The sequence below is a fragment of the Macrobrachium nipponense genome, chromosome 34 (assembly GCF_015104395.2).
Source record: "Macrobrachium nipponense isolate FS-2020 chromosome 34, ASM1510439v2, whole genome shotgun sequence".
NCBI classification, from domain to species: domain Eukaryota; kingdom Metazoa; phylum Arthropoda; class Malacostraca; order Decapoda; family Palaemonidae; genus Macrobrachium; species Macrobrachium nipponense.
The window spans coordinates 51,465,670-51,480,669 of record NC_061095.1 but is presented as its reverse complement, the minus strand read 5'-3'; the positions used below and the strand labels follow the sequence as shown (position 1 = coordinate 51,480,669).

Here is a 15,000-nt window from a genome sequence, read left to right as displayed (position 1 = left end):
CAACTGCTAGGAGAGGTTTGAAGAAAGTAAGATGGAAGAAAGAGAATATGAACGGAGGTACAGTAAAAGGTATGAAGGGATGCAGCCAGGGGAGAAGGGGACACTGCAGAGACCTTAAGTAATGCCAGCACTACCCCTATGGGAACATGGGACAATAGCTTGATATCGCTGTCTGTATCTAAAAGAAAAAAAAAAAAACTCTGAAAGTCTAAATTTTCCAGAGGAACGATAAATAATGACAAGGAACTCACGACTTCTCTGTAAATATTTTCCTCCTAAAACTAAAACCTTCTTTTCCCAGAAGGTCTTTTCTGGTGCAACACTAAAACTTGTTCTAACCTCCCCGAAGAAGAATCTTATCGACACTGCTCAAAATTGAAGGGGAAAAGTCTTCATAAAGTTAAGTGAAAATTCTGCTCAAAGAGGCACCAACCAGACGTTCTTTGCTTCAAAAAGAATGTGACAGTTTTTTTTTATTTACTTTCGTGAGGAAGTTCGTACTACAAGTTACAGGCTTAAGGAAGCTGAGAGAGTCTAGGAAAATAAGGAGGCTGAATTTCCCTTGAGAACCTTCTAATATTTCTATATGTGATTTATTTTTTGTAAAATAGTTGAGACGGTTCAGATTCTACTATTCGGATACGCTAAGCTTTCTTCAATTCGATTTCTTCATTGGAAAACTAAATATATAAACTAATCGATGATAGATATGTTTATTAAAATCCCATACTGTATTATTTCGTGATTCAAAATAAATACATATAAACACCAAAACATCGTCCTCTCCCAAACCCTCAAAGGAAGCAAACGGGAGGGTGAAGATTTTAGAAAGCTCTCCCGTAAAAGATTCTTCAAAACATGATGCAGAGAGAATAAATGAATATAATTAAAATGAGATTAATACCGAAATCCATGTAATGAGAGAGACCTCCACTTCAATTAGCATTTCCAGGATTCACACAGAAATATAAAAATTCTCCTTTTTTTCTGGTCGAAATTATTTTCAGGCTGAGAGGAATTTCTTCTCGCAGTTAAAATTTGTAATTTACTTTGAATACTGGGAATCGCTTGGAATATCATAAGGGAATAATTATTATTCCAGGGCACGTCATGATGGATAGCCTTTGAAAATTTATATTACACCTTTTTGCAGTTCATTCTGTATATTCTGCAAACCAAACAGACACAGTTAAGAATTAATTGTTCAACCATCATACCAACCGGATGAAATGAGAAACTATTCAGCATTTGTAACTGTTAGCGAAACAATTATAAGGTCTTATCTTTGAGACATTTGGCAAAACTACGACACTCTCCGTATCCTTAATTGGACACAGTCGATAATACAGATCGCAACAACAGTTAAACAGTTCTCAGACTTCAGCAACAATTCTCACTTTTTACGGAAAACATTAATCAAAATCGAAGACAGTCAGCAAAAACTCGAAACCAAGTAGCAAAAGTGTTTCATGCATCTCTAAGTATGACTGATTAATTCAACTAAACGTATTCGAATGGCCAAGTATCATTTGGTCCTAAAACATCATATCAGTAAAACTACCTCTCAACTAAGGCAAAACTCTTTTGTTTTATTTTTTTCTTGCATTTAGTGAAGATGTTGAAGTACGTGAACAGGACTGAGCCCCTCAGTGGCGTGGTCGGTATGTGTTGGCGTACCACCTTGTTGGCCGCGAGTCCTGTTCTCGGGCATTCCTTGAGGAGTGAAAGATGTGTATTTCGGTGATAGAAGTTCACTCTCGACGTGGTACGGTAGTCACGTAAAGCCGTTGGTCCCGTTGCTGAATAACCACTGGTTCCATGCAACATAAAAACACCATACAAACAATCAAACAAACAAGTAAACAGCACTGGATCAGGTTAGTTGTTGTCGATCTGCTAGAGTCTGCCAGAGCATCGTCATCCTCATGCCCAGGGTATCGGCAGTTGATCAGCAGAGAATCTTAGACGCCTACAATGCAGGGGAGGATAATTGAAGCCCGCAGAATGCTTGCAGTTGTCCGCACCACCGCCTACTCTATCATGTACAGTTATCAAAGAGTTTGGAGCTGAAGACGCAACACCGCCCTAGGAGGACGGCCCTCCAGACTGGAATATGAAGCTGCTGTCATTCGACGGAAGCCTTAAATACAAAATCCCCTGAATGTAAGACTTATTTGTAATTATGACAAAATGGTTTTATAATAACCAAGAATGTCTCTAATGCCCGACGACAATTGTTTCACCATTTTAAAAATTGTCGAAAGGTAGTGCACACTACTTCAAGTTACGATCATTGCCCAGTGCCTGCAGATTGTTAAGGTCTTTTTAAACCATTGTTTCGTACTAACAACACTTGCCGAAGCTTGAACATCGAACGTCCTCAAAGTTTTGCAGATTGTTCTAATAAAATTGTGGATTGTCTCGTTTTTTATGCAGAATGAGAGAGAGAGAGAGAGAGAGAGAGAGAGAGAGAGAGAGAGAGAGAGGAGAGAGAGAGAGAGAGAGTTTAAAGTTTAACTAGCCAGGTACCATTGGCAAGTTCGTGAGTGCAGAGAAAAAGCGAACTTTTCCCAGGCGAAAGTGACGAGGTTCCCGAGGCTATAAATCTAATTTACTGAGAAACATTTCTGCAGCTCAGAGAGAGAGAGACAGAGACAGAGACAGAGAGGAAATCCGGTTGTCCTAGGCATAACATGAAACTGTTTTCAGTATGAGTAAGAATCATGTAGATGATGTTGGCTGTTTTCTTACTTGAGATTTTGTGATGATACCTCAACTCCCACGATAAGAACTTTCCTTTTCATGCTAATATACTACATCACTCAGAGAGAGAGAGAGAGAGAGAGAGAGAGAGAGATGAGAGAGAGAGAGAGAGATAGAGAGAGAGAGAGAGAGAGAGGAGAGAGAGAGAGAGAGAGAGGCTTCACAAATCTCTTCACCGCAAACGAACGCAGGTAACGTCATTTACATAAATTTATTCGGGAGCATTTATTGAAATTTATGGAATGTATGAGGAATATGCAAAATGTCCCTCGCCCTCCATAAGCAGGAATTTATTCGGTTTCGTTTCTGCAATTGAATTTACCCTCAAACGCGACTTTTAAATCCGGAAAATCTCGGGAGTGGATCATTTAGTCTAAAGGAATTCAGCGCAGATAGTTTTTCTTTATATCAAACATTGCAGGGGACCCCCAACGCCTCTCCCCACCCGCCGTAAAAAAAGAAAAAAAAAAAACACACATACATGGCTTGACCAACTGAACACCATAATATTCTTTGGAAGCTTCTTGAATTTCAAGGCCAGTGGCCCCTGTGGTGGGCTTGTTACATTTGAAAAGGATTAATCTTCTGGGTAATAATAATAATAATAATAATAATAATAATAATAATAATAATAATAATAATAATAATAAATATGCCAGTGGAAATTGAGGGGACACTAGGCACGATCCTAAGATCCCTGAAAAGGAATCTAGAAAAAACTAGAGGCTGAAGTAGCTCCAGGACACATGCAGAAGAATGAGATTCTAGAAACGGCGCACATAGTAAGAAAAGTGATGGACTCCTAAGGAGGCAGGATGCAACCCGGAACCCACACTATAAATACCACCCAGTCGAATTGAAGGACTGTGATAGAAAAACAAAAAAAAACAAAAAAAAAAAAAAAAATAATAATAATAATAATAATAATAATAATAATAATGTCTTCACACTTATGCGTTTTGAGAATGATATTTTTTATCAATTCATTAATTCGTTAATTCATCTGTTCATCTAGTAACTGATCTCTTTCTGTATTTCCCGTTAGCTTCTGTTACTTCTTTCTAATAAACACCATATTCTTTGATGCTTGAATTTCAAGTCAGTGGTCCTCCCCTTGGGTGGGCTTCTTGTTCATATGACCAGGGTTTCGCCTCCTGAATAATAATAATAATAACAGTACAGAGTCAAATATATCAGCCGTTTCGCAGAGTATTGTCAGACCGAAATAGCAAGACTCAGCAAAGGACCTGAGCATCGTGTGAGGCTTTCCAGTCGAACAAGAGATTACAATATTCCCAAACTGGTTTTTGTCTTGTAACCTGTGTAGGGTCTCTGTACAGAATTCTATCAGCTGATTCGTTAACTACACCCAGCCACTCTGGTAATATAATAGAACAAGTTATATTATTTTGATCTTTCTTTAGATCTCCAGCTGAAAACCCCTAGTAAAATGTAAAATATTGATAAATGGGAAAGATTTGAAAATAAAACCAATACACCTGTTAGAATAGGAATTAATAAGTTCAAAATGCAACATATAGTTCCTGGAACTGGAATTTTATTACATGTTATTACAATAAATTCAAAATATAGATTTTCATAAATTCAATATACAAATATGCTCAGAATCATTTCATGACCATTTTTATAATCTAAAAATTAACTAGTGAACAATTACTGGGATAGAATAAGAAAAGGGAAATATATTTCGATAGTTTTATATATGCTGTTTATTTATGATTATAGGTACGGATAAAAGAAAATATACTTTTTTTTATTTTTACTTTATATATGTTATTTAATTTTAAATTCTATATTTTTTCCGTGGCCCACTGATATTTAGTCAATGGCCCACAGTTTGAAGACCATTGCACTAGGAAGACTATTCTACATTATAGCTGAAGCCAAGATAAAACTCCTGGAATAAAACTCCCATTCCAACAAGACGAAGAACCCAGTCCCTACCAACGAACTGATCCACAAACACACGAGTGAGACAACTCTTGGTTCTGAAGCTCTGGTGAAAATACCACCACACTATAATTTGTTTCCCAGAACAAAGTTACTCATTCTTCATCAGTTTTGGTCTCCCCAAACTGAATAAATTTTATGTTTCATTAACCTAAAACTCACTCGTTCGCGATTTGATTAATGAAGTGCAGATCATATTAAACTGAACTTCCAACTCTAATCTGAATACTAATGAGAAGTTACGAGGTACATTGTGAATAATGGGTCCTTTTTTGGGGGGGTATTTCATGGTAAAATTTTGCATCGTTGGAATGAATATTAAATTCTAAATCATTACTGGTGAAATCTAGAGAACTGTGACATACAGAGAGAGAGAGAGAGAGAGAGAGAGAGAGAGAGAGAGAGAGAGAGAGAGAGAGAGATGGGAAATACACAGTAATGCACTGTAAGAAACAAAGACAAAAGGGCAGTTTACCCTTACGTTGGAGGATTACAGAAGTCTCTTTAGTTCTCCTCGCTCTCTATTTTCTCTCGTACCCAGAAGAGAGATTCAAAGTACAACACTCGTGTCCTTTGTTCTCTATTGCTTACTGTCTGTCCCTTTTCCTTCCTTTGCAGCGTCATTATCAGGACATTGGAGACATGAAAATTCGTCATTATCCGGACATTGGAGACATAAAGCTCTTAACATTCTGAAACCGCAATTCGTCCTTATCCGGACACTGCAGACAGAACCTTTGAATCGTAACTGATGTCCACATCTCGAGTCCCAAAATCCATCTTCCCTCCAAAGGCGCCTCATCAGATGGACCAATCAGAGGCTGCCACCTCTGGCCATAGTATATACTGCCCCTCCTGAATGAATAGCCAATGGAGTGTCCCCATTTACATTTTGGGGTCATTTGAATGACCTCGCCCGAGCAATGCCCAGGTCACTGTGATGGTTCTATTCTTTTAAGTCTAAAAGATTCTCTCTCTCTCTCACTCTCTCTCTCTCCCTCTCTCTCTCTCTCTCTCTCTCTCTCTCTCTCATATGCTTTATAGCACCGACTGAAGAAAGCGATTGGTTCATGGGAAATCTTTTCTCGCGTTGTCTGTTGAGATATTCCTTTTATTTGTTTCATAAATCACGTTGCTTCCTGAGGTATTGTTATACCTTTGGGTCGAACGTGGAATGCATCCAAAGATACCAGATTCCTACTGTTCCTACTCCCAAAAGCTATAAATATTCCAGTGTGAATCCTGAATACCTGAATACATTTTTTAGAATCCTTTATGATAGCTCTTAGAGTATGATCGTTCATCATACCTCACAAGGACGATAAAATGAAACTTGCAACAAACAATGGTTTCATAATGAGAGGGAATATTGGTAAAGAATTGCCGATTTCCTTCACACGAATAGATTCACCGCATGGTAAGACTGCTAAGAATATGCAATTTGCAGAGGACTGCAAAAGAACTATTAGACCGAGTTTGAATCGGAATTTCGCAAATGTTGCGAAATTCTCAGAAAAGATATTTCAACCGCATCAAAGAGGTAAAAGGCCCATTACGAAGTTTTGGGGGAAAGAGTTCTTGACTTCTATGCAAAGCTGAGCATCCATCTCCCACCCGAGAGAATTAGGTATGGTGCTGAACCTCATTAGAGCTCTCTCCTCTCTCTCTCCTCCTTCTCTCTCTCACTCTCTCTCTCTCTCTGCCTCGGCTGTGACGGAGGCCTTACTGTTTGTAGACTTTGTTTTTTACTCAATAATAATAATAATAATAATATAATAATAATAATAATAATAATAATAATGAAAGAACAAAAATAATAACGAATTGTAGTACTGTGGACGAATTGAAGAAAAAAGAAAAAAAATTGTCCAACAAAAAGCTTTGCTCTAAGAGATACATTCAACAACAGATAAGCAGAAAAGTAAATAATCCCAGAGGGATATATATTTAAAAACATTAAAGGAAAGTATCTATGAAAAGAGAGCATTATTTTGTGGGTAAAACAACAGGAAGGATTCTGAATCCATTAGGACCAAAGTTAAGGCCGTATACAATACACCAGGCGGCAGAAAAAGCTCTCAAATTCATCCCCAAGTTCTGAGAAGCCTCGGAGTTTCTTCATAAGGGGAAACTATTCCGCAGTGGAGAGAGAGAGAGAGAGAGAGAGAGAGAGGAACACTGGTTTAAATTATATAGCGAAAAAATGAAATTGGATTATGATTTGCAATACAATTGTTTTAAATAAAATATTTGTATGGTTTTTTGCCTCCAATGATAAATGACTTCGCTCTTAAAATATTCTGACGGTTGTTTTTTTTTTTGTATTAAAAAAACAACACTTAAAAGATGATGTATCATGAACACTGCAAAAGTTCCAAATAACAAAATACGTAAATCTCATCATGTGTCAGTCGTAAGCTACAGGTTTATTTCTTGTATCATAATCTTATCAATCTTTAAACTGAGATATTGGTCGTCCCAAAGAAGACGTGTCATCAGATAGACAAATCAGAACTTAGTAAGTGGATTTGTATTTCATCCTTATTGGAAAGATACCGAAGAAAGGCACAAGTGATTTTTATTGTTCCTTGTGGTTAGGTGTTTATTTAATTCCGATTGTCTCTTCTGTGATAGTTCTGTTTCGTTCTTTTGTATTGTATAAAGGAATAATTTTTTCACGTTGTCAAACATGATCATATTTATGTACTTTCAATAATAATGATAATAATAATATAATAATAATAATAAATAATCAATAATATAATAATAATAATAATAATAATGATAATAATAATATAAACCTGTTACTAGATCTTTTCCCCAAGACATTCTTAGTTCGAAACAGAACTTTCATTCATATTCTCAGCCACATTTACAATTTGTTCGGCGTGGATAAAATTTTGCAGCGTAATTATGAAAATCTTTGCTATTCGCTAATTTCTTTTATTTTTATTTTTTGGGATATGTCAGTTCAGCACCAAAACACTTCGCTACTAGATGGAAATGTCCTGGATTTAAGGAATATCTTTTTATTTTAATCCAAGTCTCTTCTTTATTTAATGGAATGCTGTTGAATGATCTAATTTTAGATTCTGACATCTCATTCACGCGAAAGGAAAGTAGTTAATATTGAACTGTTTTATCTAAAAACATTTTTATTCCCTGTAACTGGTATAAATGGTACATGAGTTTAACTGGCTGCTTTCATACCCTCTCGGCAAAATTGTGGAGCATTGATGACACAAAATATTAAACTTATCTGATATTTACTGAATTTATTAAAAAAATGGAATATTAAGATGCACAATAATGAAACATTACACAGTTTTTTCCGTTGTGCTGAAAACGATATATTCTTTGAAGCTTCAATTTCGAGTCAGTGGTCTTTGGTAGGCTTGTTCCTTGTGAATAAGTGACCTTCTGAATAATAATAAGAATATAATAATAATAATTAATAATAAATTAATAATAATAATAATAATCACTAACGCCGGAAATATGATATAAAAGCCATAAACACATGGGCAGTGCCAGTAATCAGATACAGCGCAGGTAATAGTGGGATGGACGAAGGCAGAACTCCGGCAGCATTGATCAGAAAAACAAACGAGGAAACAAATGACAATACACAAAGCACTACACCCAAGAGCAAATACGGGCAGACTATACATAACACGAAAGGAAGGAGGGAGAGGACTAATAAGTATAGAGGACTGCGTCAACATCGAAAACAGAGCACTGGGGCAATATCTGAAAACCAGTGAAGACGAGTGGCTAAAGAGTGCATGGGAAGAAGGACTAATAAAAGTAGACGAAGACCCAGAAATATACAGAGACAGGAGAAAGACAGAAAGAACAGAGGACTGGCACAACAAACCAATGCACGGACAATACATGAGACAGACTAAAGAACTAGCCAGCGATGACAATTGGCAATGGCTACAGAGGGGAGAGCTCAAGAAGGAAACTGAAGGAATGATAACAGCGGCACAAGATCAGGCCCTAAGAACCAGATGTTCAAAGTACGATAGACGGAAATAACATCTCTCCCATATGTAGAAGTGCAATACGAAAAATGAGACCATAAACCACATAGCAAGTGAATGCCCGGCACTTGCACAGAACCAGTACAAAAAGAGGCATGATTCAGTGGCAAAAGCCCTCCACTGGAGCCTGTGCAAGAAACATCAGCTACCTTGCAGTAATAAGTGGTACGAGCACCAACCTGAAGGAGTGATAGAAAACGATCAGGCAAAGATCCTCTGGGACTATGGTATCAGGACGGATAGGGTAATACGTGCAAAACAGACCAGACGTGACGTTGATTGACAAAGTCAAGAAGAAAGTATCACTGATTGATGTCGCAATACCATGGGACACCAGAGTTGAAGAGGAAGAGAGGGAAAAATTGGATAAGTATCAAGATCTGAAAATAGAAATAAGAAGGATATGGGATATGCCAGTGGAAATCGTACCCATAATCATAGGAGCACTAGGCACGATTCCCAAGATCCCTGAAAAGGAATCTAGAAAAACTAGAGGCTGAAGTAGCTCCAGGGACTCATGCAGAAGAGTGTGATCCCTAGAAACGGCACACATAGTAAGAAAAGTGGATGGACTCCTGGAAGGGGCAGGATGCAACCCGGAACCCCACACTATAAATACCACCCAGTCGAATTGGAGGACTGTGATAGAGCAAAAAAAAAAAAAAAAAAAAAAAAAAAAAAAAAAAAAAAATAATAATAATAATAGTATTATTATTAGGGTTAGGGAAAAACTCTGTATTGCGAGAGTATTATAATAATGTCTAAAGGGTCCACAATAATACAAAAGTGTAAAAAGTCCGTGTATAATTTTTTAAGACTTTACAGAAAGCTTTCGAACCCTTCCTCTGTACTTGCTGCAACGTTATTGTTCATTTGGACTAAGATGAACCCAGGGAAGGGTTCGACAAGCTTTCTGTAAAGTCTTCAAAATTATACACGGACTTTTTAAACTGTATTATTGTGGACCCTTTAGAACATGATATATACTCTCGTGATAGAGAGTTTTTTTCCAATAATAATAATAATAATAATAATAATATTTTCGGAAGGAGACCCTCTCGTAGACATGTTTTGTTAAAAATGACTGCTGCTTCAGCACTATTAATCTTGTAAAGAGTCTCTCTATCTTTCTGATGACGGCTTTCTCGTTGTTGCTTAGACTGGCGAGCAACGCACCAAAGGGCATGGTAAAATTCGGTTGAGTCATTTGATTTATTTATTGCTTATACAATTCTCTCTCTATCTCTCTCTCTCTTCTCTCTCTCTCTCTAACGCGACGTTTCCTCCTGATCGACAGGACATTAAAAAGATAATAATAAAAAACGAATATCTGGCAATGAAAGAGTAATGCAGTAAAACTCACCAAAACGAGACAATCCAGAATTTCTTTAAAAAAAATTAAACATTATTGTTAAAAAATATTTGGTAAATTAAACTTTTGATAAATGTATCAATGCAGGTCACTGCTTAAGTATTGTAACTGTGTAACACTTTCTCTCTCTCTCTCTCTCTCTCTCTCTCTCTCTCTCTCTCTCTAACACATATTTAATGTAGGTCACAGTCTTTGTACTGTGAGTTATATTTTACTTTCTCTCTCGTGCAAAATGAAAATTATCGTTACAAAATCCATAAGCAAATAAACAAATTCATCCCATTTCAGACCGAGACTGACTGAATAATTTTAAGTCTCTGTCAGGCAGCTCAAAATTAAAGATGAAAATGTCACAAACAATTTCGTAAAATCATTACTCAGGTTTGTCGTCAACAAACAATTCTCAGTTTATATCAGATTCAGGATTTCAAGTTGTCTAGGATGTTTTTCTTCAATATTCCTAAAGAATATTACTTATCAAAAGAGAGAGAGGAGAGAGAGAGAGAGAGAGAGAGAGAGAGAGAGAGAGAGAGAGAGAATAAAAATGGAACGCAATATTGTGTACTCTACAGAGAAAGTTCCAATCTAATAACCAGCTGAGTCAGAGGCTTCTGGCTTTCAATAACGACATTTGATTGTCCCAGAATATGGATCTTCATGGAAACCATTTATCTTATTCAAGTGACAAAATTACTATTCCTTAATAACGCTATTTAAGACCTCTGAATTGAATAAGTCTTTGTTGGATGAATAATAAAAAAACTTATTTTAGCAAAGAATGTCGCGAATTGAATTCATATGTAAATCATTTTCTGTCACTGTTTTGAGACTTCATTTATGATTAAAAGACTTTCTTATATACAAAGTGAAATGAGACAACAGTTCAATAAGTATTCAGGTACGTTCAATATGAATTTTGATCATTTTTATGAAGCAACATGTTCCTGACATCATAAGAAGATAGAATTCAGTGGATACTTTAGACCTTTATGTTGCCTTATGACTAAATTATTTCGTGTAAATGCAGCTTTTTTTTCAAATAAATATATTTACACGATGTTCAATCAATGTATCAATAACAAAATATCTATCGATTCAAAGTCAATGGAACGTCCCTTCCTGCCTCCATATATTTAATTAAATGGAGATATTTTAAAACACCCTGACCATTTCCATGCATATGAATTGCAACGTAGCCGCAGAATAATCAGTATTTATATATTTTTCCTTTTCCTCCCCTCGGTATCAGTTTATCTCCATCCATCCCATTGGTCACAAGTCACGACCATTCCATTGCGTCTTAGTGTCCAATTATCTTTCTTCGCTTTCCTTCCGTCTGGTCCTGACACTTCTAGTGTTGCTTTATATGGCGTTCTCTCTCTCTCTCTCTCTCTCTCTCTCTCTCTGGTTCTTGGGGTTTGTGACCCTTTGCGATAGACCCAGCGGTTTCCAGATGCTCTTTCATCTCGGTCTTTTATGAAACTTCGATGTTTTCAGGCTATAGATTAATTACTGTACCGTAATTATTCAGGAGATGAAGAACCCTGTTCATATGGACCAAGCCCACAGGATAAGGCGGTTATTAGGAAGAAGTAACAGAAGGTAATAGGAAACACAAAAGGAAGAGACGCCCTTATGAAAAAGAAAAATTGATTTAACAAATTAATTAATAGATAAGAGTTTGATATAACCTCCCATTTATAACACATCCAGCTTTGAAGAAACAATCATTTATTTTGAAATAATCCGCTGCTTTGCTGCTGCCATCTTTTGTTACAAAGAATTTGTCAGTCTAAACAAACTTCACAGCCTCATTCGAGGGATACCTACTTTTTTTTGTCAGCCAAATCCAATTTAAACCGTTGCTCTGCTGACAGATGCTTCCTTCGTCCAGCTAACAACCCTCTGGGTCATCGACAATAAATTCATTTATCCGATCAACTACCTCCCACCCAAGAATTTCCACTCTCTCTCTCTCACTCTCTCTCTCTCGCTCTCCACGATTCTTCGCCTCCTAGTTTAAAATTCACTCCGCATTTCCCCATAATTCTTCATTCGTATATTCACAGATACCATATAATCTTTGGCTTCCAAGACTTCATTCCAGATTTCCTCAACTCTTTAAAGCAAATCTTATTTGTTCTGCGTCGTTCAAACGAAGCTGAGTTGGAAAGGACTGTGCTTATGTGACCGTCACTTGATGACTATATTAGAGCTGTCTTTATCTGAAAATATCATTAAGCTGAATATCAATAACCATGGACATTTCAGTTCATTCATCTTCGACTACTTGGACACAGAGCTGACACCCACTCTATTCGTTTACAGTTTTCTTCACTTCTATTCATTCCTCTATTTTCCCAGACCTCAATTCAAGTTTTGTAACCGATACTTCTCTCATTCTATTTATTTTGCATAATTCTTCATATCTTATCTATTATCTCGTGCTTTTATATCCCATTCATTCCTGACCTCATCTGGTACACTCGCTATCTCACAGGCTGTTATGCATCAGTCAAAAACGTATGTTGAATATCTTACATCATCATCTTCCAGTCTGTCTACCCAGAATTCCATGCCACAACAGACTTCCCTTCCAGCAATTGTACGCAGTCTCCTGTCATCATAAGGAGCCGAATTCTGTCCTTTAATGGGATGGCCCTTACTGGGAATCATTTCTGATATTGCAAGTTCAAATATTTTCCTTGTTTCTGATATAAATTACCTTTATCATGTTATCAGTAGAACATTTCCGTTTTTATTCAAATAAACACAATAAACACAAACTGTCAACTGTTTCGTAAATCCTTCCTTGCACTAGGATTCAAGGCAAATGGACTATGCATCCCCAAGGGGCAGATAGCCTAAAATAAGAATGTGAACCAGTCTGGTTAAGAGAACTGACTAATTTACATTTACAATGAAAAAGTTTGCGAATGCCGATATGAAAATATGTTTATGGTTAAATTTTGTATATAAGGAAACGTTTCGAATTAGGATAATTTGGCAGCGTCCAGTTTCAATGCTACTTCAAGTGTAACAATGATCATGGTATGATTGCATTAAATCTATATCTTCAGTACACAAATCGACTCCCTGTGAACATTCTCAGTAATCTACCCTTTTTCTTCATTCAAGACTTTGACGAGAATCTCTTGTGGCGATGGAGAAGCTTTGGCTTCGGATGGACAGATCGATTGAGTTTCTCGTAAAGAGGGCCTCGAGAGGAGGAGTGTTGATGGAGTTTACGTTTTAATTATACACACACATTTGATATAAGATCTAAATAAAAACTAAAGAATTAAAAATAAAGTTTAAAACCCACTATTTGGCACAACCCTGAATTCCCAAGTCGGTGGAGCTATGCAAATTACATAGTTGCCCAAAGTTATGCACCCCTGAGGTGGGCCACACCAGGTTTTATGTAAGACCTCCTGAAAGTGTGGCCCTAAAAAATAAAAGAAATATTAAAATGAATAGTTGGAGGTTATTTTGCGCTCACGGTTAAATAGAAGGTTTAATCGGTAGAACGAAAATGGCTAAGAAAAAAAAAAAATTAATGAGGAATTATACGAAGCATCGAGGTTTTCTGGAATAAAGGATTTTATTCGGCAATTTAAGTGTAAGTGCAGCAATCTCTCTCTCTCTCTCTCTCTCTCTCTCTCTCTCTCTCTCTCTCTCATTACATACGTACACATACATGCACCATAATATTTCAGCGCATCGTCTGTTATTCTATCACCAGATATTCCAATATCCTTTCCACGTCAGTTATCCCTTTTATAATTTTCATTTCCTTATTCCTCCTCCAATAACATATCCATGTCATTCCTTATGTGACCTCTGTACCTTCTATTGATATTTACATTAAATTCTGTATCTAAGTCTTCCATCCGCAGTCATTTGGTCCCTTTTGCTTACTCTAGGTACAATATACTATTTATGCTTTCATTTAGTCTCTTGGTTGGACCAGGGGTCCACATCAGGCGTCTTGACCCTTTCAGCATCTTATTAAATTTACAGGCTTCCATAGGAGAAGAGAACCATTCACCTTCACATATCAAGTAAGAGACAGTCCCAAAAAAATTTCTGATACCGTAATACCCCTCCACACAATACCACCCCTACCCAAAACCTATCATTTGAGACGGTCATCGGAAAATCTCCGTGTCCAATATGTCGAAAAAGTGGGACTTCGCTTGAAGGTGATTTCACAGAATCCATGAATTTTTTTTCTTTTTTTTTTCATGAAAAGGCCTTTGATTTTGAGGAAATGGACTGAAAGGTAGTTCAAGTGAATAGCCAAAAGTGAAGCTGGATGGAATAATTTATATTTTAATCACATTTAATACTTAAAGCACAAAAAATTAAGATTACGACTTTGTGGAATTATATGATTCTGTGAGGAACATTTTTGTTATGATAAGTGTTGATTTCGAAGAAACAGACTAAAAGGTAGTTGAATTGCATAGCCAAAACTCAAGCTGGATTTAATAGAGTCTATTTTGAATCATACTTACAATCTAGAATTACACTGAATTAAAATTAAGACTTGATAGAGTGATAAACAAACACTACCCATGGCGAATAGAACACGAACATTCCACGGCCATCTGCTGACATATTCGATATCATCGTCAATATTGATACCGGATAAAAACTATTTGTTTTCATTGAAACGTCCTTTTGCCTGAATTAAATATAAAAGCGTCGTTGGCTGTAAACACCTGTCATGGCTGCCGACTACTGTTTGAGGGTAAATAACGTGAAAATTAATATTATGATGGTTTGGGATCCATTAAGCTGCATTTGTTTGTACAAACGTATCAAAGTTATTTATGGCTGTGA

At 36.6% G+C, this 15,000-nt stretch overlaps 1 protein-coding gene across 1 annotated transcript in view; it reads right to left on the bottom strand.

Annotated features, from left to right (window-relative positions):
- LOC135208095 (uncharacterized) overlaps positions 1-15,000 on the bottom strand; it is a 34,633-nt gene that overhangs the window by 13,312 nt on the left and 6,321 nt on the right. Inside the window, exon 2 of the mRNA XM_064240243.1 lies at positions 12,694-12,863. Within this exon, the coding sequence (XP_064096313.1) occupies positions 12,694-12,863 (170 nt within the window). The remainder of the gene's footprint in view (positions 1-12,693; positions 12,864-15,000) is intronic.